General features: G+C 54.6%; 1 protein-coding gene across 8 annotated transcripts in view; it reads right to left on the minus strand.

Annotated features, from left to right (window-relative positions):
• Positions 1-3,934: 3,934 nt before the first annotated feature.
• Positions 3,935-27,063, minus strand: part of SFXN5 (sideroflexin 5) — a gene marked incomplete at its 3' end in the record, with an annotated part of 101,009 nt that continues 77,880 nt past the window's right edge. For 4 of the 8 annotated variants that reach the window (XM_081155936.1, XM_081155935.1, XM_081155940.1 and 1 more), the window contains 2 exons: positions 22,595-22,712; positions 3,935-7,058 (listed from right to left, as the gene is read on the minus strand). In XM_081155936.1, the coding sequence (XP_081012062.1) occupies positions 6,981-7,058; positions 22,595-22,712 (196 nt within the window). Of the gene's footprint in view, positions 7,059-16,256; positions 16,350-22,594; positions 22,713-27,063 lie in introns of those variants that run through there. The other 4 variants (XM_081155939.1, XM_081155938.1, XM_081155941.1 and 1 more) reach the window with 4 other exon arrangements.

Consider the following 27,063-nt stretch of genomic DNA (forward strand, 5'->3'; position numbering starts at 1 on the left):
AGAAGCAGCCTAGGAATGATGCTTCCTTCCCTCCCGGACCGCTTCTCCCCCGGAGGCCAGGGCCTGCAGGGGAGAGGAGCAGTGGACAGGAGCTGCTGGGTCGGGCCTTCCCTGAAGCAACCTGCCGCGTCGCAGCCCCTCAGCAGCGCTGGCCTCGGGTCCTGCAGAGTCCGATGGGCTGAGGTGTGATGAGCACCTGTGAGAACCCCAAGTTGCACGCAGCTGAAGAGAAGGGAATACAGGGGAGCTATTCTAACTCATATGGCCTAAGCCCTGTGGTCATTTAGGGAATGATCTTTACTCTCTCTCTTGTCCTCGAAACTTTCCAAGATTAGTTCCTCTGGCCTTCACAGCAGCATGGCTCGTGCTCTTAGCATCTCTGTACTTGGTTTATACCAGCTCCTCCTCACGGGTTCTGTGATTGCTGCCCGTGGCCCTCGCCTCGTGAACTGGGTTCTGGCCACGAGGGAGCCAGGCTAGGCCCACAGGCCTCTCCCAGGCCCTGCTCCAGGGCAGCCACGCAGGGGGAGGGGCAGGGAGGCCAGCAGGCTGAGCAGAGCAGGCCCAGCCAGCTTTCCTGTCAGACAGGCGCTGCCAATTCGGAGCCAGACATCAGAACAGGTTTAACCAATTACCCGAGCGCCCCATCTGCTGTCTGGGGGGTGTGTGAGGGTGAGTGCATGTGAGGGTGTCTGGGAGTGTCTGGTCTGGGAGGGCTGTGGGCATGTGTGCATGACTGTGACTGTGTGGGTGGGTGTGGGCGGTCGGCTGTGCACGTGGGCAGCGTGTGGCTGCGTGTCCCAGTTGAACCCCGTCATTTGTCAAAGACTGTGGCTACCAGCTTATGGTCTTCCTGTCTCCCAAGACCTGGGGATCTACATGGGCAACCCACCCAGCACCCCAGACTCTCGTTTCCTCATCACCACCTACTCTCAAACCTTATCAGACCCCAGAATTGCAGCCGCTCTCAAATCCCACATTCAGACATCCTTTCCTATCAGACCCATGTTCTTCCTGCTGGCTCGCTCAGTTTTCCTCTACATCTGTGCTTTGACTTCATGGGACCCTCCTGGCCACAGGCTCCTCTATTCTCTCTCCAACATCCTCTGTCCCACGTTTCTTAGTTGTACCAGCCTGGCAAAATCCCAAACTTGCTGTTTTCCTGCCTGCCCTTGCAGCTGAGTCTGTAAGGACATCAGGCAAGCTTTCTGGGTGGCACCACTGGAGGTCCGAGGTCCCACCCCTGTTGATAAGTCCACTCCCGTTCTCCGCAGGGGACGTCTCAAGCGGTCATCCTTCCCCCATACCTCTTCTCTCCCGCCCCCTCAGCAGAGGACTTTCATCTTCAGAGAGAAAAAAGCAGCACTAGACAAGAACACCTTCATATCAGTCAGGGGCCTGGCAGGAGGAGCCGATCCCTTCAAATGGGGCAGTTTGAGGAGAGTGAATAAAGGAATGATTAACGAATTTGGGGAAGCCAACAAGAGATGTTGCAGTACCCCAAGGCTAGCAACAACGGGGAGCCCATACAGCCCTTAGGCCTGAAGAAGAAGGGGCAGGAGCAGTTATCAGAACCTGAGAGGGCAGCTGGATGGAGAGGGCCCCAGATGGGACTGTGGCCTTCAGTAGCAGGAGGCCCACACTGCAGGGGAGACCAGGGGAGAGAAATCTCCCAGTCTCACTCTCCTCCAGTCCTCCAGTTTCCTGCTGGTGACCCAGCGGTGGGAGCCCAACGGAGAGCTGGTGGAGAGGAATGCAGCGCTGATCTGGAGGGGCCAGGGAAGCTGCCCTCTCACCCTTCAACTTCCCACCCCCAAACCCACGTGGCCTGCATCCAACCCATCCTCTCCACCCACCTCCTGTTACCACCCAAGTCTCCTCTCTTCTCAAGGAGGGTTCTCCCTGCACCCCGTGGGGACCTCACTCCTGGGTGGTTCTTCTTTCTCTTTTTTGCCTTTACAGGCTCTTCCACTCTCACCCATTAGAGTTTCGACAGGCCCAAGAGTCTCCCAGCGGTCTTGGCCCTGCAGCAGCTGGCCCACTTTCACCTCCAGTGTGCTGCCCCCTGTTCTCTAACAACTGAGCATCTGGCAGCTCAACCCTGGAGGGAGCCAGGGCCCTGCTGTACTGTCCCTCCCTCTGCCAGGCTTACCTGTGAAGACACCAGTTCAGGTGGCAGGGGACAGCCCCCTTCCCTCTCTCCCTTGCAGGATTTGCATGGGCTCTTCAAGGGCGGTGTCTGCCGCCTCTGCCCGCTTGCCCATTTGTTCACCTTCTCTTTCTTCTTTGTTCTTTCCCTCCTTCTCTCCACCCCTCCTCAAGGCCCAGGGAACTGGGGGGTGGGGAGGTGGGGGCCCAGGTTCTTGCTCTGGCTGCAGGGGTCTCCTTGTGGGGAAGGAGCCAGACTCTGATCTTAGACAAGGCTGCCAGCAGCTACCTCACCTCCGGGCAGGGCCTGGAGAAGGGACACTGTATTTGGAGGCAGACACCTGGTATTGCAGGGAAGCATAGGCATGTGGGGGGTTAGGTCTTTTGGGGAGTGGCTGAGAGGTTCCTGTTTTGCCGGCTAATCAGTGACACTGGGATGGGTGAGATGTCAGGAGCAGCAGCAGCTCTGGGAGACAGAGGGAATCTGCATTCTGAAATTGAGGCTGGGCTGCCTTGGGGAAGGGCCACTCATCACTGCCCTCATCCCCCAGCATTCTGACTCTCCTTCTAACCATGGCCTGAGTGGGAGGAGGGAGGCCCTAGGGGCCAACGGGTGCAAGCCACATTCCTGGAGTGTTAATGATCTCTGGGCCTGGCAGGAGCTGAGACCCCAGACCAGCTAAAAACAACAAACAGCTCCCAGGAGGGATTTGTGTCTGTCCTATGAGTCAAGGATTTCCGCCCACCAGGATGGGGGTTGTGGCCAGTGGGGCTCTTAGCAAAGAAATTCCCCAGAGACCAGAAGCCCCCTGACCTAGAAGCATCACTTTGGAAACAGACCCTTCCCCCATCCCTTTCCCTCCTCCACCCTCCTAGGGAGGCCCAGTGCCCCTGACACTGGGGAGGGTGAGAGGGGAGCCTGGGTGAATTCTCACCTGGTCTTTCTAATCTCCTTACACCAGTCCAGGGAGTGATGCTGCTCTTGGCATTTTCTAGTTAAGGACACCAAGGCTCTATTAGAGAACATGCTCCACAAATATCTGACCCAGTGAGTGGGCGAATGAAGGAAGTGATGTCTAGATTTCAGAGTCAAGCTGGGGCTGGAATCAGGCTGGCCTGACCCCAACCATAGACCCCACCTCTACTACATGGTCACCCTGCCATGAGAGGCCATTGGCTTCTTCCTGCAATGGTGGAAGATGCTTGGAGGTCCCAGAGAAGAGGCCAGGTCTCACTCCTTCAGGAACTCTGGGGCTGCCTGGAAAAGGAAGAGCCAGAGCTATCAGGAGGCAGCCAAGGCCTGGCGGCCTTAGGAAGGGGCAGAGTTCCCAGGGCTGGTGCTGGGCACACTGTGGACATCAGGTAACTTTCCACTTGGCTCAAACCTTTCCTCCCTATGTAGCCTCTCTTGGCCCCCGGGCAGCCCAGAATGACCCCCACCCCACCCACTCCCACCACCAGTCTCCCTTCTAGCCCATTGATAGAAATAATATGAGAATCTACCAAAATCCCTATCTACTCCAGTTCCTTGCAGTGGGGCCCTTAGCGCTCAGCAACTGCTCTGTAAAGGGGGTTCCTTTTGCAGAGTTGCATCATCCCGTTGTCCTGCTTCGTGCCCTCACGTGCTCTTTTGTCCTTTCTCTCCCCTTCCCTCTGGGTTTCCCAGAGGGCCTGACCCCTCCTGAGCCCGGGTCTTTCCATAAAGTCCTCAGCCAGCCCTTGGTTTGTTCCCACTGTATTTCCCTGCCCCTACCTCTCCCACCCATAATTCACAAAGCCAAGCCTTGATGCTTCAAATCCATCATTTATTGCCCACAGTTCATTAGTATTACATAAATCACAGAGAGTGAGACATTTTCTGAGAAGGTTAAAAAGACATTGCAAAGTAACCTGGGTATGACCAAGGCCCAGGGCTGGAATACCACCTTGCTTCTGTCCACTGGCCCATCTCCTCTCAGGACCCCACCCTATTGCCCTGGTAGAGGCCCAGGACAGGAACAGCCTCCCCCCCCCCAATCAGGACTCAAAAAGGAATGTTGGCCATCCTGACTCAGCAGCCATCCTGATATCTTGGGTTTTTGGTCCCTGCACATGTAGATTGTTCTCTGGAAATGGGAGAAGGGCATCCCCGAGCCTCCAGGAATGTTTAAGTGACCAGAGGAGGGTTGGGCAGATACGCCAGAGAATCAGCTGCAGGTATGCCCTGTATTCTGGCACTGCTGGGCCAGCCCTGCCCTGACTCGGCCTCTTCCCTAGACATGAAACCACCTTCCCATGAGGCCTCCCTCTGGTCTCAGTGGGGAGGGGGGGAGAGGGGGGGAGTGTATGTTAGCTGAAAGTTTCCCTTCGTGGTGTTTTCTGCAGCCAGACCAGGGCCTAGCAGCATGGCTCACTGAATCTCTGTCACCATCACCCTGAGCTATAAGGATCCTTTGCCACCAGCACCCCTGCCAGGACGAGCCCCCTTAAGTCACCTGAAATTGATTTCAGGAGCATGACCGGAAATCATCTGGGAGAAGTAAGTAGGCTATGAGATGCAGAGGCCACAGGGCTGGGCTGTGCGGGGTGGGGCTGGGCCAGGGCAGCCTGCACAGAGGGGAGTTGGAGAGATCGCATCTCTGCCAGGCCTCGGGAGGGGGTGGGAGTGGAGCTGGGGTGAGCAGTTTTGGTCCCAAGGTAAAGTGCACAAGAATAAGACCCGATGAGATGTTGGGCAGGGTGAGCTTGAAGTGAGGTTTGCAAAAGAGGGCCCAGGCATGTCCAGCCCCAGCCACCGGCACATTCACGTTATGGCTGGAGTAACTCAGAAATACCTGCCCCTCCAAACCGTGGCACCCCTTCCCTCTGCTGTTTTGTCTTCCATGCTGTCTCTGCTTTCTCCCTTTCCTGATGTACAGTGGGTGGGCTGCCCCTTGGGAGAGTGGGAGGCCCTCAGGGCAGCACCCCACAGAACTAGCTGGAGGCACCAGGGCCTGGCCAGGAGGTGAGGGAAGCAGGGACTTCCGGTGGGATGCATGGTGTCAGTGCCGGTAGAAAACCTCACCACAACTTCCCCACCCTAAGGAGAGCAGAGCTACCTGTGGCCAGGCCCTTGCTGCCCTGCGCTAGCCTTTTCCTGCACATATGTGTTCACCTACAGCCACGTCTCTCCCCAGGTGGCGTCGCCAGGGGAGGGGAGGCTCTGAAGCTGCATGTCGAAGGCTCACTCCAGTTAGGATCAGGTGAGGGGTACATTGAGACCCATGCTTCCTCTTTTGGGGGCCTTTTAGAAGAGGGATGACCCTGTTCACCCCACTCAGGCCCTGATTTCCTCAGCAGAGCGCTCCTCTTTTCTGGGCCACTGTGGAAGGGAGATGGCAACCAGCAGCAAGGGGCTTCAGTGGCCAGTGCGGGATGAGAGGTGGCATGTGGTGTGGCCCCCCACTCAGCCCAGCATCCACGCTCCCTCCTCCTTCAGAGCTGTAAAGTATCTAGTGAAGGCCAAGTGCTCCCAGGATGTGGGGTCATGTACAGAACAGCAAAGTCCAGGTTCTGAGGCCAACTGCTGGCCATGCCCAAAGGGACCTGCCCCATTCCCAGTCCAGTGTCTGTGTTGGGATGTGCCTGGGATGACCAGCATCTGAGCAGGACAGGCAAAGACGCGATTTAGCTGGAAGAGCAGGTGGGAACCCCTGGATCCAGTCCTGTGGTTCCAGACAGGGAGTGGAGGCTCAGAGAAGGGAGTGGGCTTATCCAAGGTCACATAGCCAGCCAGAGCCAGCCCTGCAGTTCCTGGGTTGATGCTTCCTCTCAGATAGTTGCCTAGAGATCCGGCCTTTGTACTCTCAGGCATGACACCCTCCTGCTCAGGAAGCGGTGGGATGAGACAGGCAGCCTCGGTGGCTGGAGAGGCTTCCCCGCCGGCAGTCAGCCTGGCTCCAGCCCCACAGTCGGCCCAAATGCCCAGCTTCCAACCTGGTGCCTGGACGGAGGATCTTCCTGCAAAGGTCAGACTGCATGTCCATGGTTCCTGCCCAAAATCATTCCTTCTTGGGGCTTCTTGCTTGAAGCTGAGGTCATCTCAGGGGCCTCAAATATATCAGGGCTCCGTGAAGAGTGACACCAGCCCCAGTGTGTCACTGGCTTCATATAGAGGAATTGGCTCTGCAGGTGTGGCATGGATCTTGAAGGCCAGCCACACTCAGAGCCAGCTGCCCATGGACTCTTCCAGAGGCCTCCAGTGCTCCTTGATTTCCTGGGTCACCTCCTGAGGACCTTAGTCATAGCTGGTTCATCCTGCGAGTTGTAGACTGCCTCCCTTCCCTTCCCCAACCCTGCCCAACCCAGGGAGACATGGGTCTTGGCCACAATAGTATCTTCAATCTACCAGCCTGGCCACCACACCAGCCAGCTCGCAGGCCTACTCTTACTCCCACCACCATTCCACCTGCTAGCAGCATCTGGGCAGCTGCAACCAAGGCTTGATTCTGATAAAAAATTAAAACAAACAAACAAAAACATATAAAAGGATCCTAATTCTACCCTGTGGGCACTCTACAGTGTTTCAGCTTCACACATAATTGTGCTGAGTAGAGTTTTGACAACCCCACGTAAGGCCCAGAAATGCACTTGATTATTTTTGTAGGAAATGTATCAGAACTTCTCTCCCTTATGTTAACATGTGAATAGATTAGTCTCCCCACCACTGTGGATGGAGACCCCCCTCCCCCAGGTAGCCCAGGACTGGTGGGGTCAGCTTGCCCCTCCCTGTGGGTGCTGCTCCTGAGACTCCTTTCCCACCCCCAACTCGCCAGGCTGGACAATGCTGCATCCCCAGGCCAGCTGGCCACCACTCACAGCCCCTTGTTGTACACCACTGTCCGGCTGCTGGTGGCCCGGGCAATCTCAGGCTCTAACTGGGATGTTTCAATCTGAGGAGAGAGTAAGAACAGAGGGGGGAAAGGCAAGGGGGATGAGAGGGAAGGGGTGAGTGGGGAGTCTGGGAGTAGCAGTTAGGACTATTCTGGGGCCCACAGTTCTCCCCCTCTGCCCCTGGTACCCCCGCCAGGGACCATGTGTGCCACCTAACATATCCTTAATTTTTTCTGCCCTCCTGCCAAGGGATTCACAGTATCTCTTCCCGCCCAGGTCTCGCTTTTTCCTCTGACAGTGTGTCCATGTGGGTGAACATCCTATACTCTGGCCTCTGAGTTCTGTATTTTTCTCTTAACCCAATGACCTTGTCCACCATGCTGCACAAATTCTCTCCCAGGGCCATACCCTGGACCTGGTCACCAACCAGGGCTGCTCTACTCAGATGCCTTAAATCCAAACCCTACTCTCTCAGACCCCGCTGTCCCCTATCATTCCAGCACCCCATTCACTCTCTCTGTTGGACTCCACAGACCTCTATCACTCCAGCACCCCATTCACTCTCCCTGTCTGTTTTTAGACCACCGAGACCTCAGGCCCCAGACTTCTTACAGTTCAGCTTCACATTCTCCCCCTCCAACCTGGACATGAGGGGCCATCACTTCAGCCACTCCTGAGCCCCAAGGTCCTCCCAACCCCAACTGGAAGAAGCTGTGCTTCGGAGGAAACTAATCATGCAGCCACCTTGTCTCCACTTGAACCTGACCACCTAATGGGGACCATTCAACATTCACTGTCCATAATTTTGGCTGGATTCTCACAGTGGCAACATCCCCACCTCCTGGCCACATTGCCGGTCACCTCCCTCTCCCATTCTCCAAAGAGGTCACCCCACCCTCAGCTCTCCACTCATCTCAAGCAGATGCGCCTTCTAACTACCTCAGGGGAAAAATAGAAGGCATCAGAAGGAACCCATCAGTGTCCCATCATCAAACCTGCAACCTACTTGTGTCCATACTCTGCTCCACACCTGCTACCCCGCAGCAACCAACTACCCCTCCCCTCAGAAGTGGTCTCACCCTGAGCTCTACCTCCCCTGCCCGCTCCAGAAGCCCACTCCTGCACTGTCCTCCCTCTTTCCCTTCTTTCCAGTTTGCTGACTCCTGCCCACCAGCATTTCAACACGGACAAGAACCTTCTGTCTTAGAAAATCTCCCCTTAGCCCCACGCCACACTGTAGCTTCCACCTGGTGTCTCTCCTCCCCAACAACCAAGTCTCTTTAGGGCATTGTCTAGAGTCGTAGTCATGGCACCTTCTTACCTCTCGCTGACTTGTCAACCCACCGGAAATCTGGCTTCTGCTCCCACATTCCACAAATAGCTTTTTCTCCAAGGTCACTGCTAACCCCCCCTTTTTTTGTGACACCCATTGGACACTTCTCTGGGTCCCTAGTTGGGCCTTCTTCCTTGCACACAGCCCCTGGGTGACCATGCCTTCCCGGTGACGCCCAGATTTGAGGAGTCTCCAGCCACATTTCTCCCCAGAGTCTTGGGCCCATAACTGACTGCTTACTAGACCTTTCTATGGACATCTCTTAGGCACCTTAACTCAACCCATCTAAAATGGAACTGAATCAGCTCCTGCCCCAATCCAGCTCCCCATGCTGCCACCCAATGATACTCTGGCCAGAGACCTTGGGGCCCAGGCTCAAGGTGCCACAGACCAGCGCTGCCTGCAAAGAACTCAGTCTCACCCAGGCTGTGCATGTCAGAGGCCAGGCAAGAGGGAGTTTGATGTGGACTAGAGTGGAGGGCACGGCAGAGTTTCTGGAGAACAGGGACCCTTCCCTTGTAGTCCCTGGTAGCCCAACACCCAGGCTCTGCCCATATGAGAGGGCCAAAGAGACTAGAACTAGGCTCAAGGCTGGGGCTCTTCCCCACCCCCTCTCCTCAAACTACCTCCTCCCTCCCCACCCCTGCCGGCCTTGAGTCCCCTCCACTCCACCCGCTCCCCTCGTCCCCACGCTGCCAGTGACACAATGCACAGCGCCCACGCTTAAAAATCTAAATGCTTTTGAAAATGTTTAACCTAGTTAGACAAATTAGCAAAAATTTGTGCAAAACAATTTAGGTATTTAAAATATTCAATGTTTTTAAAAAACTGGAAAACTGTTCTTAGCTTTCAGCTGCAAAAACCAACAAAATATAACATCCCAGCAATCTTACCATGAGGTGTAACATAACCCTTCGGGAAAGCTGTTAAACAGCTACTGAGGCATCCTGGGAAATAGCACTTCATTTATTCAAATGCACATATGTCAGGCTTTTGCACCATATGTCATTCCAAGCTATTTACAGTAATAATTAAATCTTAATCAACGTTTAACCTCTGTAAAATGTTTGAAGAATCCTAATCACCCTTCAGACTGCACTAATGAAGGAGAAATATATAAACATAAAAGGAAAATGATGCATAGATATCACACTGGAAAGAACAGTAATTGCAAAATTGTATTTCTTTTAAATATAATCAGTAAATGATGTAAAGTAAGCCAAGGAGTATTTTAAGTTAAGACATCTTGGATGTCAGAGGTGTGAGCAGCTAATTTTGTTCTGCTACCCATAACAGATGTAGCATATTTTATTTTAGTGCCATTATTAGCAACTTCCCATGCCGGCTTTCACTGAAGCACTGAGGCCCGCATGAAAATCGGAGAGACTGCTGCACACCACCACCGTGGAGGACCACGGGCCAGGGCCACGGCCACTCGGCTCACTCCCTGGAGAGGGCTGGCCCAGCTGGCCTTCCCAGTGGAGGCTGTCACAGGCCCAGGACCCCAAGCTCCCCAGGCTCCCCACTGTGCTGAGGGCAGCAGGTAGGAGGAAAGCATGGGGGAGATGCAAGCAGTGAGAAGGTTCTGGGGGGAGGTGACCGAGGCACTCAGGAGCAGGGGCTTGGGGACAGAGCAGGCATTCCAGGCTTTTTCTCTCATTTCAATTCCATCAGTCTTCAGGTCAGCAGTTGTTTATGGCTGCCAAGTCCATACACCAAGGTTGGGCACACAGAGATGGAGAAGACCAGCCCATGCCCTTGAGGAGCTCCAAGTTTAGGGGAAGAGTCAGATATAGAAGCAGATGGATCCCAGAGAGACAAAGTGCCATGGAAACGGGAGGGGGTGGAGTCAGCATGTACAAATGAAAGAACAAGGAAGGAAGACTTCTCAGAGGAGGTGGGCCAGGAAGGAAATGGAGGATTTTGATGAGAGGGCAAGAAAAGCTTGCTGGGTGAAGGAAAAGCATTAGCTGGCCAGCATGGCCTGTTTGCTGTGGGCAATGTTGGGCATGAGGGGCGTGTGGCAAGAAACGGAGGTGAGGCTGGGATAGGCAGGTCTTTGTAGGCCATGTGGAGGTGTCAGCATTTTAGCTGAGGGCAATAAAGAACCGTGGAAGAATTCTGAGCGGGGGTGGGCTCCATTTTAGAAAGGTCTCTCTGGTGGGGGTGGGGATGGAAGATGGACTGGAGGTGTGGGGCAGCGGCTGTGGGAATCAGAGAGAGGTGCCAGGTCCTGCCCTAGGATGCTGCCGCTGTGGCTTAGAGAGGGGTGCACGCTGCGGATCCTTTCTGAAGATGAAACCCATAGGAGTTGATGACCAATCCCACGTGGGGGTAAGAGGGAGGTGTCGGGAATGACTGTGCCTTGGATGATTCCTAATTCTAGCTCAGGAACTGGGGTGGCTGGTTGTGCCATTTTCAGAGGCAGGGAACATGGGTGGGGGCGGGTCAGTGTGGGAGGGTGATAGGCTCGGGTTTGGCCATGACGAGCCCCCAGTTGGAGAGGCCTGAGAAGCAGACAGGTCCCAGGCTCTGGGGCTCTGGCCAGGAGTCTGGGCAGGAGAACGAGCCTGGGGTGTGTGAGCAGAGCTGGAGCCCCCGGAGTGGAGGAGCTTGCCCAGGAGAGCAGATGGAAGGGGAGGGTGCCAGGCCTGGGGAACAGGCACATTTGAGGGGTGGGTGTAGGGAACAAGCCCACGATGGAGGCCTTAGGAGACCAGCCCAAGGAGTGGAAGCAACAGCAGGGGGTGCCACAGGCACCAGGCAGCATGGACACCAGTCAAGCTGAGTTTTCTGGGTGGTCCCAGTAAGGGCTGAGAGACTTTGGTCTTGGCATCGGGATTTGGTGACCTCTGGAATCCAGATTTCCTAACATTTATGCTGACCCCAGTCACAGCCTCTCACTTCTGTCCTAGGCCAATGCAACTGGCCATTGGTAAAGACACTTCCAGCACTCTGGCCACAGCTGGAGATGGATCAATGGCCCACCATCTTGAGGTTTCATGGGTGTCTGGACCACTAGGTTTCCTCACCACTGGGCTAGCAAGGGAGGCTGGGGCAGGGACATCTGGGCTGTACCCCCACTTGAAGATCACCTGCTTGGGGTATGGGGCCTGTGTCCTCCATGGAAATCACATCCAGGGCCTTGCTGGTGAATAAATGTGACTCAGGTACTGGGTGAGGGCAATGGAGGGCCCTCCTGCAGCCCTAACCACCTCCAGAGTCCCTGAAGTAGGGATAAAGGGTTGTGTTCTTCTTTTGGGATCCCCCTGCTGTTTGGGGGACTCATGGGTAAGAAGCAGAAGCGGCTGTATGTGCCATGTCGGAAGCAAAATAAGTGGCATGGTGGCTGCAGTGGCACACAGGCAGGTGTGGTGGGAGGGAGATGCCAAGGTCCAGTGGGAGCAGTGGGTGCAGCAATAGAGCCCCAGGGCAGGGGCTTGGTTCTGACCCCTGAAGAGCCCTGAGGGGCCACCTCTGGGAAGAAGGTGACAAGGGGAGAGTGAACTAAGAAAGAAGTGGCCACAGGGAGGAGGGCTGATCTAGCCCCAGGCTGCCAGCTGGGGGCAGGCAGGAACCTGTGGGCCCCTCTGTTCATCTGGTGGACTCTTCCCCATGCACTGATGGCCAGTCATCAGGGGCCCTTGAGGGAGGGAGTGTCTGGGATGGGGAGCCAGAGCTCTGGAGGGTGGGGGCTGCAGGCACCAGCGAGAAAGAGAAAGTTGGTACTGATGGTACCCCCCAGGCCCAGAACTGGGAGTGCCATGAAGACGTGGGCCTGCTGGGAACATGCCTACCCTGCCACCACGTAAGCAGTGTTGTCCTGCTAGCATTCCGTGACTCTGAGGCAGAACCTGAACCCTCACTCCGATTGCCGCCCCCCCAATATCAGAGCCCCAACCCCATCCTCCAGACCCAACCAGGCCCTGCTGCCCCTCACAGCAGCTGTCTCTAGACTTCTGATTGCACCTAAGGTCAGAGTCAGCAAACATGAAGCACCACGTCCTGTATCCCCCAGCCTCCCCTGAGAACCCCAAGGGCCAGCTGGCCCCAAAGTCCCCTAGAGCAGCCTGATGGCCTGCCTTTGTGGCAGGGGAAGGGTTAACCCTGAACTATTTGCCTCTGTCCCCTGGCTCATCTTGGGTGGGGGGCCAGAGTCAGGAATGCATTTGGGGCCACCTCTGCCTCTGCAGCCTAGGAGCACACACACCTGCAGCCAGCGGCCAGCGGATAGTTTACATATTTGAACCTGGAGCTAAGGTGCCGAGACATAAACAGGAAACTGGATCCCCAGCCTGTGCCCCATTCTCAGGGGCTTTTACCTACTACAAAGAACTTCCTCCTCCTTGCCTTTTTTCTGGTGGCTTTTCTGCCTCCTTTTCAAAGGCACAGGGCTGGGGGCTGGGGTGTTCAGCGTGACCCTGTGACACTGTTCAAAGCCTCCTCCTGTTCCTGGCCAAGGGTTTGGGCCTCTGAGGGTCCACAGGTGGCGACGACATTGACATGGGGTCCAATGCCCAGGCTGGGACCTGGCTGACCCTGGAGCCTGGCTGACCCTGGCACCTGGCTGACCCTGTGTGTGTGCCTGAGGCCTCTGCCAGGCATGGAACCAACTTGCCTCCTGGGCAGCCACATCCCACCCTCTCTCACCAGGGCTGGGCAGGCCTCGGGTCTTGCTCAGACACACACATTCAGGCCCCACCTTTGGGGAAGCTATCCTGTGGTGGGCGGGGGGGGGGGGGGGGGGGGGGGTTAGGCTGGGGCTGAGGAGCAGCTGAGGCCTGAGCCTGGACCCCTGGGTCAGGCCTCTGGTGCTGGCTCTAGGCTCCCATTACCTCCCCAATGAATCTCAGACTTCTTTGCTGGACATTTGAGGCCTTCTGGAACCTTCTCCAGGTTCCTCACCAGTGGCTGTTCTCTATTTCCAGTACATTGTATGTTTAGGCTTTGAGGCCTGAGTCCAGCTATATCCTAATCTTCTAAGGCTGCCTCCTCCAGGAAGCCTCCCCTAATGTCCTCAGACCAAATCCCTGCTGCCACCTCTCGTGATCTTGGCACTTATTTCCATCTCCATCATATCCCCAGTCATAGGCCAATTTGTACACTAATCATCTGTGAAGAGAGGTCCCTCACCTCACCCCAGTGTGAGCCACTTGAAACACCTCAGTATCCCTGTGCCTTGTCACTATAGATCCTCAATAAAAGTTGAATCAAATTGAACCAAGCTCTCCAAGTGCAGGAATCCTGTCTTATCCTTTCCCTCTTCTGCTGTGTGATGTGCACCCAGTGCACCCCATTTTGGAGCTTTGCACTGTTCCTGAGTGCCCTCTGGTGGACCAATTTCAGAATCATTCTCTGTCCTAGGGGCCTCAGTTTTCCCATATGTGCAGTGGGAAGATTTTCAACCTCCTGGGGTTGGGATGCCAATAAATCAAGAAACGGATGGGAGAGTCCTTTGGAGGCTTAGATAACCTATGTGATGCTACATAAGGAAAGCAGGACCCTGTGGTTATCCTTGTGCCCAGGCCCAGTCTTGCTCGCCTGTATCTCCTCATGGCTCACAAGGCTGAGCCCTTGCTGTGGGCCACACATGTTCTAAACACTTTGCACATATCGATGCTTTTAATCTTCTCAACAGAAGCTTTGTACAACCAAGCCCCCTCCTGCCCTGTGCTGAATTCGTCTAGGTGTTCTAGAAGGTCCTAGAAAGAACTAGGGAGGGGTAGGCTGAGAGGAGGCCCCGCTGAGGCCTGTCACAGGGGCATGTGTGCGCATGTTCGAGCGTGTGCTTGTGTGTGGGCCTGTATGCACGCGCAGGTGCGGGGTGGGGGTGTGGGGAACAGGCAATATGACAGGTGGCGTTGGCGTTCCTGGCCTCCAAGCGGCTTTGCCATTCCCATCTATCCCTCCTGGGGGGTCCTGTGAGCAAACTCCAAGAAAGCAGCGGGCGGGGAGGCAGCAGATTTCTGATGGCAAAAATAGCCCACTTTGGAGTTCAGTAGGGACTGATTAAACCAGTAAATGAGAAAAACCCCAAACAAACATCTCTAAGCAAAGTAGGAGATGGATTTGCAACTGGAAGGGAGGAGGCCCCTGCTCTGGGAGATGGTGAGCGCCTGTGGGCTCAGGAGAAACACCATGTCCCCTAGGCATTGCCTCTGGCCTCACATCAGCCCTGAAGAGCAGAAGCAGGAACCAGTAAAATCAAGGTGAGCCCAGATGATCCACACTCTGTATTAGATGTTGACAGAGTGCCAGTGCTCAGCCTTAGAGACACCCTATGTTTCGAGGGAAGGAGAAAGGAACTATTGTTCAGAAATGAGAGATGGGACATAGGAAACATACAGCACCAGAGTCTACACATGTGAGGCGAGACACATCCTAGTGGAGCTCATCAGGGAGGACTTCCTGGATGAGGGTCATTTATTGAACAGCTTGAATGAAGACCTGAGCTCATTCCCAACTCTTCCTAATTCTTGGTTGGGAGTTCAAATGCTTTTTCATAAAAGAGTGGCAAGTTGGAGAAGACATTTGCTTCTTTGTAGGTCACAGCTCCCAGCCAAGTTGGTTCATCAAAACCACCATTTTCCTCACGACTGGTGATGGGAAGAGAGATGGTAGAAGTTCTGGTACCTGCTGGGGGTACCATATTCTTTTCCTGTACAGGGATGCCATGCCTCTTTGTTTCTTAACTCTGAAAGCTGGAGGCAGAGAAGGGAGGGGTGGAAATAGGGAGGGAGAGGGGGTGGCTGAGCCTGACCCTCAGGTACCTCATGTACAGCATGGCCTGATCTCTAAGCCACCCTCTGGGGCCAGGGCAAAATGTGGCTTGTGAATAGTGGGAGGACATAAAGAGGCCTTAGGCTTCCTCAGAACATGCTTCTAGTGCCCTGGACCCTCCAGTGCTGAGGTGAGGAGGGGCTAGACTGAGAAGAGGGCTGGGGGGTTAACAGGGCTGCCATGGAGGCTCCAGAGCAAGAAGGCCTGAGGGCTCTGATGATGTCTTTTCTTTCACTCAAGGTTTTTGGTAGAAGCTAGAGGGGCAGAGTGAGAGTGGGGAGAGGGTCCCCAGCTGAGATATCAGCAAAGGTCAAAGGGTAGGAGCCAATAAACCCACAAACACAGGGCAAACAGGCCCAACAGGATAAGATTCTGGCTGCAAGTGAACCTGACTCCTTGGCCCACAGGGCCCTGCAGAGCTGATGTGGGGAAGAGAGAGAGACACACACCCTTGGCTAGCCCACAGCCCTACAGAAGCAGCCTAGGGTCCCTCCTCCACCTGCAGCCCAACCAGAGGCATGCAGCCCCATTTTTCCTGTGCCCCCACCCCAGCCCCTATTGCTGCTGAGAGGCCTGAAGAAGCCCAGTGAGTGATGTACAGAGGAAGGGTAGGCTCTGCCCATTCACAATTCGCATCATTCTCCAGCCAGGCCTCGCCCCGGAAAGGGACTCTCAGGGAGCACACCCATGCTGCAGACAAAACACCTGAGGGTCAGCATCTGACTTAAGGTCACACAGCCCTCTATTAGCAATCCCCACTCTAGGACCAGGGCCAGGTCTCCTGGTTTCACTTCCAGGATCCTAACGGGCAGAGCCAGGAAGAAACTGAGTTCCCACACCTTATCTTATGGCTGGGGAAACTGAGGTCTTGGAGGTCAAGACCAAGGTCATATGGATAGCTGAGGCTAAGGGATGCCAGCCCTAGGAGGGCTGGCCTGGGGGACATGGGGCAACCCTGACCTCGCCTAGGGACAGGACAGTCCACCAGTGGCCCACATTCCCCTGAGCCTCACTCATCCACAGAAGAGCCCCACCTTTTCCTGTGGACATATTTCAACCTCACCAAATCAGCTAATTATTGACAGTTGGTGAAGAGGAGATTTCACTTTTTCCTCCTGTTAAACTGCTCCTAATTAGTTCCCTGTCACCACGGCTGGCTCGGCTGCCCGCCGCTTGCCGTTTGCGCCGTAATCCCGCTGCACAGTGCCTCATTAACCTTTTGCTCCTCTCCTGCCGCCTGCCAACAAGATGAAGACAAAAACAGATTGTCGAACAATGGCTCCGGCTTGTATGTACAGCCCCATTCCCCAGCCCCCGAGCTCCCGGGGGGAGAGTGGGGGAAAAGAGAGGGGAATGGGGTTGGGGAAGAGCCCAAGAGGAATCAAGGAAGGGAGAAAGAGGCACAGACATATAGAAACAGAAATAGGCAGGGATGCGGGGAGGGGATCTTGGCCAAGGTACTGCTTCTTGCTCTGGGAAGACATGAGGTTCATTAAATGGGATTAGATGCACTCCCAGGTGGGAAACACTGGCTGTCAGAGTGGGAGGGACATTCACCATTCCCTAGTCCAGCCTCTTTTGCAGCCAACCCCACAGGCCTGGACATCTCCCTTGAGGGACCCAAGTTACCAGTGTGTGTGTGTGTGTGTGTGTGTGTGTGTGTGTGTGTGTGTGTGTGTGTGTGTGTGTGTGTGAAGCTATTCTAGAAATGATCCCTCCTCCAGGAAGTCCTCCTTGATGAGCCCACCAGGATCTGTCTTACCTCATATGTGTAGACTCTGGTGTTAAGTGTTTTCTGTGTCCCATCTTCCTCCTCTGGACAATAGTTCCTTTCTCCCTCCCTCAATACATAGGGTGTCCCTAAGGCTGAGAACTGGCACTCTTTATCAAAATGACCACATTTGCCTAGAACCCAGAGCCTCAATTCCCAGTGAGGGCAGGGCCAGAAGGGCCATCACAAAGCAGGACCTAGCATGTCATGGAGGCCTCCACAACCTGCCTCATCGGACATTTCTTATTTATTGGGCTTCTGTCCACCCCACCAGAACAGAGGCTCCCTGAGACTGCGGGCTTTGACATGGCCCTCCCAGTTGCAGGAAGAAAGGGAAAGCACTGCAGTGTCTATGTTGTAGGGAACAGATTCTTGCTGAGCCTGCTTTGGCCAATGCCCCATAGCCTTAACCTGCAGGTCACAGGGTCCACCAGGGCAGATCCCATGCTCCCTGCATGGTGATACAACTGGGGCCCAGAAGGGAGGCCAAACCTTGTGCCCATGTTCTTACACTCAAGTTCCTAAGGAGGTTCCCTGCCCCGCCTGCTGGCCTGCCAGGCAACCCCGCAGCTCTGGGACACAGAACAAAGGCACCAACACCTGCTCCAGAAGGTCCCTGTGGACATGGACATGGGTTCCCCATGAAGGGTACGAGGGCTGGGGAACGGGAGTCATCTGGGGCTCAGACTTGGGCCTTCTCTTTTTACAGTGAGGTGGGGGTGAGCAGGGGAGAGTGAAGGAATCCTTCCGTGGGTACAGAGGCCATTGCATTATTACCAACTTTAGACCCTGAGCAAAGAACTCAGCCTTGATATATATGCCTCGGTTTCTTCATTTGTAAACAGGCAATAATATTGGTACCTACTTCATAGAACTGTCACATCTAGACCCTTGTTTCTCCACCACAGCCAACCAGACCTCTCTACTTACTGGACCCCAGCACACCATCATGGTCCTCTCTCCAGGCTTCCAACCCCCAACTCACAGAACAACCAGCAAACGAAACTTTCTTCGCTGTTCTCCAATGGTTTCCCATCCCCTAGCCAACTTCCCTAAACAGAGAGAAACTGACTACCATTTCACCTCCTACTCTGCCTTGTCTAGCTACACCCCCCAGTTTCCAAGTCTCATGGACTTCTTCTAGTCCATTCTATAGCAGCTCACTTGCAGAGCCCCGTCCTCCTTGAAGTGCCCTTGTCCTCAGCATCCATGAAGCCACTCCAGCGGATTCTCCCTCTGCCTTGGCTGCTCTTGACACCTTTTCTGCCCACCAGTGACCTCACCCCTTCCTCGACTTCAATTCCCCCCATGCACCTAAGGTTCCATGTCTCCAGCCAAAATCTCTCCCCAGAGCCTGAGATGCATACACCTAACTGTCCAGGTAACATCCCTTGATGGTCAGAAATACCTGGGGCTTGAAGGACATTAGGAAGATTTAACGCAACAAGACATGCAGAGTTTCCCAGCATGCTGTCTGGCATAGTAGGTGCTTAGGAAATGGTATTTATTATTATTGTTTGCCATTTTAATTTTAAAATTAGCACCATTTCAATAGGCAGAAATACTGATTTGAAAGGACCAGACAAAACTCTTAGCAAGGGATTGAAGTTCTTTCCTCAGCCTCTGGGGTTAGTGGGTTGAAAGCCTCATGCCACACGCCAAGGCCAGCCAGGCTAGGAACCAGTTCCTAAGTGCAATTTCCAAGTTCCCTAATTAATTAATTAGTGTCCCAGCAATTATTCCTGTTGACAACCTTGGTGGCTCTTGGCAAGGTAGGGTTAGTCCAAGCAAGTCCAGACTTATCGTGGCAAATCCCACTGGCTTCTGGGATGTGAGACATGATCTCCCCATGGCAGAAGCAAAACCTTGTTAGAGAATTAATTGGGAGGATGAATGGGGAGAAATGAGGTCCTCTCAGCCAACTGACTGATGGCCTTGGTGCTGTAGGTCACAGGTCTCAAAATACCCCATAATGCCCAGGGTTACTTGCATCCTGTTGGAGTCAATGCAGGTGAGGAGGGGCCTCTGAAAATCACATCCCTACCCTCCTTTCTCAGGGAACAGCCAATCTAGAGAAAGAAGCCCAATGAGAAGGACTTGGTTTAGACACCCAGAAGAACTATGCCTATTTGAGGGAAGAGAGAAGCCTACACTTGGACACGAAACCTCTGTGAGGCCAGGGCTGCTCACTTAGACCACCTCCTGCCATCTCCCCATTATTTGCGCCGAAGACCCACAGCACTCCTCAACTCTTCCCCACTGCAGGGCAGCCCCCAGCTCGGCCTCTCTCCACTGCCCCCAGGTAGATCAGGAGGTTGAATGAGGAAAGAAAATCCCACAGGACAAGCAGATGCAGCATTTCCTGGGAGCTCTGGGCAGGGAGTGGCCTCTGGGGTTTCCTCCCATATCAGCATCTGGCTTCTGTGACATTGGGATGGTCCCTTGGCTACTCTGGGTCCCCATTTCCCCAGCAGAGCCAGCAGGATGGTAATTTGGATGACCTTTAACGTCCTTTCTACAGGGATGGTCTTGGATTCTGTACCTTGGGGTTTCTCAGCCCGGGTTCCCTCCACTATGCAGATAGACAGAGCCAATGAGAGCTGCTTGAGGCTTCTGAACACAGTGGTGCCTTCAAGCACGAGGGGCACTTGGACCCTCGTCTAGAACCGCAAACTCAGCCTGACTATACAGAGAGATGCAGTGGCTTCGGGGAGTACCAGGCCCAGCCCTTCCAGGAGGGGGGTGTCAGGACCACCGAGAAGTGCCCTGCCTCCCATCTTCAGAACTTCTAGCCATCCTGGAGCCCTGGACTCCATTTGGAAGCCCCAGGCATCAGGTAACAGCTACGCAGCTTTCACAGGGTGTGGGAAAGAGAGTCAGAGGGATGTCCCTGGCTCCATGACAAGGCTGGACCCTGTAGGCATAAGGATACTGCCAGCACAGATCACGCACCAGGCTTGCCATCCTGGTGTGGCTCCCTAAGACAGGGTCCCCATCACATCATGGCTTCCCCTTAAAACTCAGGTACTCAATGAAGGGAAGTGACTTTAAGTCTTCACGCTCCTAGGATTGCAGGGGCCTAGAAGCTGGATCACCAACTCCTACTCTAAGGCTCTGGGTCTCCAATCCTCATTGTCCAGGTCTAACACCCCAGGCCTCTTATTTTCACCATCCCTAACTTCCCTCCAGTACCCCTCCCATCGTTTCCAGAGGAGAGAGCAGGGTCAGCCTGCAACTGCAAATTCAGAAGTACCCATCTCCAGCCACAGATGCCACCTACCCATGAGCTCAGTGACTCCAAATACCAAGTTCACTCTCTGACCCCCAACACACCTTGCTTTCCCATCAGCTTGCTTGCCCATCTTCACCTCCACCAGCTGAGATTCCAGGGTCTGCTGCTTCTCCTGATCTATTACTAACCTCCCAAAGGCCCCACGCAGCCGGATGAAACCCGTGGTCCTGCCCAGAGCTGGTCCCCAGTACCTCTGGGTGGACAGGCCTTGCCCACAATCATAGGCCTGTGTCCTCCCCCAGCTTTCACCTCTGCTGAGCCCCCTGCACTACCATCAGGCTCTCTGACTTCCTTGGTCAGCTGTCTCTCTCACTTGCTCCTCTCAATGTCTAGAACCTTCTCCACAGTCCTCAAACCTCTGACCTTCCCTTTCCCCACCCTCTTGCTTCCTCTCTACTCAGTCCTGAGGACACAGACCAGAAACTATCAGAACAACTTCCTTAACCTCTCCACCCCAGACCCCCACCCCAACTGCATCTGCCTCCCCCTACGAAAGCGGGGAGGGCTTTCTCCCTGCCAAGGGGAGTCCCTGAATCCCTGTCCCCACTTCACGGGCTTTGCTCTCCAATGCTCTTCCTCCTACCGTCTTCCACCTCTCTTGTGTTTTCCTCTTGCATCATACAAGTGTCACTTTCTCCAGTTTATAAAAGGGGAAAATATCTATGAATCTGTTTCTATTTTGTTTGTTAGCTTCTTTTGTTTATTAACTTCCACATATGAATGAAATCATATGGTACTTGTTTTTCTCTGGCTTATTTCTCTTAGACTAATGCTCTCCAGGTCCACCCACGCTGTCGCAAAAGATAAGATTTCTTTTCTATGGCCAAGTAGTATTCCATTGTGTAAATGTCCCACAGCATTTTTATCCACTCATCTACTGATGGACACTTGGGCTGCTTCCAAAGCCTGGCTATCGTAAATAACACAGGGGTGCACATAGACTCGGACACCAGTATGGTGATTAGCGGAGGGAAAGGAGCGCGGGGGGAGGTAGAAGAAGGTAAAGGGGAGATAAATGGTGAGGGAAGGAGACTTGACTTGGGGCGGTGAACACAATATTGTGCAGATGATGTGTTGTAGAATTGTACACTCAAAACCTATATGATTTTATTAACTAATGTCACTCCGATAAATTCAATAAAAATGTTTTAAAATAAAAATAAAAGGGGGGAAAATAAATAAAAGCCTCTCTTGATCTCACACCTTGTTCCAGCTGTGGGTCTGTTTCTCCTGTTTCCCTTGGCACTGAGCATCCCGCCCTGCCACCCAGCTTCCTCACCCATCAGCGGGGCCTGCCCCTTGGGACAGGGTTTGCCTTCACTGCCTGAGACACCAACAGGCACTCTTCAACCTCCTGGAGCTTTACCTCTCAGTGACTGGCCCGCCATCCCCGAATCCCACATGGCTTTGTCTTTACCTCCCTGGTGACTCATCCTTAGATACCACCTCCTACCCGGGGACCTCTTTTTCCACAGGCTCGCTGGCTGATCCCACCATCCTCGATTCCATTACTGTTTTTTATATTGGTGGCCCTACTTCTGTCTCCCAGAGCCAGAGCCAACTTCCCCCAGGCCCTTCAAACTCCACGTGTCCATACAGCTCAACACGCTGTCCTCCCTCAAACCGGTCCCTCCTCATGCCTCCATCTCGTCACACGGTACTTACATCTGCCTGGCTGTTCAAAACCAGAAAGCCTGGCGCACATCCTGCAGTTCCCTTCCCCTCCCACCACATGCAGTTCCTCCATTCTCACGAAGCTGCCTCCTAACTCTCTCTGAAAGGACCCCCTTCTCTCAATGCCCACTGCCAACAGCCTGGTCCAAGCCGCCACCATCTCTCACTGGACGCCCGCCACAGCCTCCTGATGGCGCTTCTCCCCCAGAGCTCCAGCCCAGCCTCACAATGCAGCCACAGGGGCCGTTCAAAATCAGGAATCTGTGGTCCTGCTTTGCACAGCCCTTCCGATGACACTGACCCTCTCTGCATTGGCTCCCAAGTTCCCAGCACCAGCTGAGCCCACGCCCCCTTACCTGACCCACCTCACCTTGCTCCACTCTCTGCTCGAGACACAGACTTTGCTCAGCTCTGGAACGTACTATGTGCTCCCTCACCTCGGTCCCTTTACCCCAGGTGACTCAGCCAGTGTGTCCCATCACCCACTGTGCACCCAGCCAACTCTAGCCCATCCTCCAGGTCCTGGGAAATGCCACATCCCTCTAGGCTCAGCTTGGGCTCCCTACTGTCTCCTGCCACATCCAGCTGAGCTGGTCCCATCCTAACCTCATCTTTCATTTTTTGTTCCATTTCACTGCTGTGTTCACTGCTTCCCCCTCAGCTGTATGAGGTCAGTCTCATTCATGGTTCTAACCCCAACACCTAATGGCCTAACAGCATCCTCCCCGTCCTGCTCTTCACTGACCTCTGACATCTGTGGGAAGAGGCTGATGGCCAGAGGCAGGGCCAGGCCGAAGGCTGCCAGGCACACGAGACTTTGCACAGGGAGGAGCAGCCGGGGGCGCGCCTGCAGGAGAGCCGTCCTGTGGGGAGAGAAGGAGGCAGCCCCGTGAGACTCAAAGGCAGGGTGAGCCACTGGTCGCCACACTGGGTCCTACTCAGAATCCTGGGACCAGGGCAGCATGGTTCTGGGCCAGCGCCAGCCTGCAGCTAAAGAATTGTCTTTGGGTCTTCCCCAATTGGCACCCTGCCCCCCAAGCCCTGCCCTGAAGGACACTGCTGGTTGAGCTCTCAACCATAAATCATAAATGAGCACTTGTGGAGGCCCTTCCCACACCCCACTGTGTGTCCAGCCCTGTGCAAAGAAGACCACATGTGGGAGACACGAGAGAGGAGGCTGTCTGCCCCTGCTCCTGGAGACACACAGGAGGGCAAGATCACCTTTGAAGGGAGCACATGATGAAACAGCAAACACAGCAGAGTAGGTGCCAAGTGAGGGGAGGAGACAAACCACACATACACACACAGGCACATATATGTGCATACATATACACACATGCACACATATACCTTCACTGTGTTGTCCATCAGAGCCTTACACACCCACACAGGTGAGCATACGCATATACACACACATGCATGCACATATATGCATATATATATACACACACATACACACACACACACACACATATACATACACACAGCCAGGAGGGGATGACCCTCTTTTGCATGTGGGAACAAAACACACCCCACTCACTACTTCATCAACCTCAATCCAAGAGCCACAGAGAGGGGCAGTGACTTGCCCAAGGCCAGGGCTGAGACTGCAGGAGGCCAGCAAGGCTGCTGCCAGGACTCCTGACTCCCTGAGAATGTGTCACCCTGTGTTGCTACTGGCTCCTGCCCTCAGGACCCTTTGTCAGCTTCATCACCAGCATGTCACAACTGGCACCCACTCTCCATGACAAGCTTTGAAGGTGGGATTCCTGGTCAGGAGAAGGCTATGAAAATCCCCCTTCCATGCCCTGGGTCCCCTAGCTCCACGTCAACAAGGGCTGTCCAGACAGAGTGGGGGCCACACCAGCTGGCAGATATGCTTTCACCGTGTTGTCCATTGAAGCCTTACCTTTTGTATAACCCAGCAGGCCCGTTAGTGAAGACCACCAAGCATTCTGCTTGGGGAGGTCTAGGGTGGGATGCGCCAGCCGGGTGGATGACTGGACAATTTGCCAGGGGATGTCAGGTGGGCTAAGTTTTACCCCAGTCACTGCGTCAGCTTCCACAGGCCTGTGCCTGGCTTTGGTAGGAAGACAATATAATTGGGGTTCTTGCCCCGGCCCCACTGGAGCAGGGCTGCCTGCAGCCGCAGGCAGATGAGAGGCCCTCCCAGGGGCAGGGCCTCAGTGGCAGGGGCAGGTGCCACCTTCACCTCCTGGGATAGAAACTCCAGAAGCACCTGGCCTTGAGCAGACAGCAGCAGTTCTCAAACTTAGTGTCTAGGCAGCTGGTTAAAAACGCCGACTCCCAAGGGCCCCTTCCCCATGAAATCCTGATTCAGTTGGTACAACACCTGGGAACCTGCATTTCAAACAACCCTCCATGAGTCTAAAACAGGTGATCAATGATTCCCAGACCACACTTCTGAGAAACCATGGTCCAGGATGTTCCTGCTAAGGTAGCAGTAAGATCCAATTACATATAAATTCTATGCAAGTAAAAGGCCTGGAAAGAGTAAGTGCTGAGTGGCTGTGCATCACTATTGCCCTTGTATGTGCAGGAGACAGGGAGGATCCTGGTGGCTGCGCTGTCCTCCAGCCCTTCCCACCCACCCAGACCTCAAGATCTGTCCAGTTGTTAAATTCAGCATGAACTGAGTTGTTGGAGAGGGAAGTTTCCACAGCATTAAGAGCTGCAGGATGAAGGAGCCTGAACCAAACTCAAGCCCATCTAGCCTCCCCCTTGGCCTCGGTCCCGTGGCCCTATCCTCTCCCATCTTCCAGGCAAGCCTCACACCAGCCATGGACTCGGCCACGGCGTCTTGGGCTTCCATGGGAACCTTGGAGGGGCCAGGAGAAAAGGCTGAGATGGGCCCCGAGACCATTTTAACGAGGATGAACTTCGCCAGCAGGACAAGGAGGTGGGATACAGGCTCATCCCTCAGACTTGCACACAGGGCCTGGAGCCCCAGTGGCTCTCGGTTCTCGAGAGGCTTTGGAAGGCAGGGCTGCCTTCCTGTCCAAGTGGAGTGAACAGGGAGGGCCTCAGTCCCTGAGGGGGATTAGAGCAGGGGGAGTGGGACAGGAGGGTGCAAAGTCTCTGGAGGCATAGCCTAAGTGTCACTGAGGGCAAGGAAGGTGACAGGGAGAAAGAAGGTGGCAGGTGAGGGGCAGGCCCTGAACCCATTCCTTGGGAACTCCTAGCAGTGACATCAGACAGACCCCCTTCTATGTGGGGCTGTGATCTTGGCTTCTCTCTCAGGGGTGGCTGGCTGAAGTCCCCGCAGGGAAGGGGGTCCAGGAAGTCCCAGAAGGAGGCAGGCCTGAGACTGCAGCCAAACAGGAGCCTCCAAAGAAGTCCCAGCTCAGCGCAGGCAAAGGCTAGAGAGTGAACACAGCAGGACAGGGGGAGGGGAGGAGGAGAGGGAAATGGCAGGCCGGGATTGGAAAGGCAGCTGGGGGAGTTAAAATATGCAGATGGAGAGATGTGCGAATGACTGGGAGAAAGGAAAGACCCGGATCCCATGGAATTAGAGAGTCAGGAGCGGCCTCAAGAACCACCATGGAGGGTGTGGCCTGAACTCAGACCCAGCTGAAACCCGGGCTGGGAGTTGGGGGTGGGGGGGTAACACCAGGGCCACGGATGCAGGGCTGAGGGGAGAGAGCAGCTGCACTTGCCTCTGAGTTGGGGAGATTATGGGGGTGGAGGCTAATCTCGCAGGCTGAGGTCTAAAACCAGCTTCCTCCTCAGCACCAAGAAGCCGAGCAGGGTGAGAGGAGGTGTGTTGGGGGAAGGAGGCACACCCTCAGAGGGAGGCCCGAGCTCTGGGCTGAGAGCCAAGGCTCCTCTGCTTCTGACTTCAGACACTTTTCCTTCTAGTCTCAGAGCCAGGGACACCTGAACATCAGGCATCCACCTCTCTCCTCCTAGCAGGAAACCCAGGGACTGAGGGCTCCCCCCAGAGAGGAGAACCTGAGGCCAGAGGTGAAGTGAGCTGGGCCCCAGCCCCACACACAACAGCTTGTATCCCCACTACAGTGCGTTCCCTCAGCACTTGGAGCACTCAGAGTTTGCGCTCCATTAATTTGCAAGCAGGCTGCTTTGTAAGTGTTCTTTTGTCTTTTTCCCTGGCTGTCCTGACTCCCTCACCAAGCATGGGGCTGCCTCCTCCACCCGCCTCCTCAGCAGAGGCCCTGCCACTAGTGCCCCTGCATGGAAACGCTATGGGGTGCTCAGTGGGGCCCCTGCAAAGAGCCAAGGGCCTGCTGGATGCAAAGCTTTAGGGAACAAAGTGGAGAAGCAGACAGTCTTCATCTCCAGGTGGGAAACTGAGGCTGGGGAAGTCTCTTCGACCCGCCTGGCCCAAAGTGGCGGAGCAAGAAACCAGATTTCGTTTTCCTACCAGGAGTCTCAGCCAGTGCTGCTACACTGGCCCTCCCACTGCCCAGTCTTTTAGTTCCCCCGTTCACATGAATTAGTAAGTCTCCGAGGGCACAAACTGGGTTTTTTTCATTTTGATATTTCTGGAGGAACCCAGGCTGACTCTTTCTTCTCCCCAGAGACCCTCCAAGAGGCTACAGAGAAGGGCCAACCATGTACAAAGTCAACCTGTCTCTACATGCCCAAAGGGCTTCCTTCCTTGGACCTTGAGTTGAGCCAGACTCATGGCAGCCAAACTGAGCAGATCCCAGGCCAGGGAGGTTCAGAACGAGAACCATCCCACTCCACCTCCATGCCTCTCAAAGCCAAGTTTAAGCCCCCAAACAAATGGGACACTAACCATCACTCCACTTTCTGCAAACTCAACTCAGATGCCAACTGGAAGGCATCACAGACCACATTTCCTCCAGTAAACTCCGGGCTCAGGATTCGGCAGCCTAGAAGACAGAAGCCCTACCTTCCCCATTTGTCCCATGGTGTCCTCATGTGTACCTGCAGTGGCTGGTATTTGGCGACCGCCTCGGTTCATGAGGCAGCTCGTATATAATGGTCTGGGGCACAAAATCAATCGCTCTCCTAAGATCTGTTTAGTTTTGCAATTTCCATAACAAGATTAATTTTTTTATATCCCAGCGCTGCACGCACCGTGCCCTGATCAGGCACGCGCCCCTCCACACCTCCCCCGTCTCCTAGGGTGGGAAAGGGGTCCTCTCCCCCACTGGACTCAGGGCCCCTCATTGGCTAGCCCTGATGAGCACATTTTGCTTTGGTCGG

The sequence above is a fragment of the Miniopterus schreibersii genome (assembly GCF_964146895.1).
Source record: "Miniopterus schreibersii genome assembly, chromosome: 13".
NCBI classification, from domain to species: domain Eukaryota; kingdom Metazoa; phylum Chordata; class Mammalia; order Chiroptera; family Miniopteridae; genus Miniopterus; species Miniopterus schreibersii.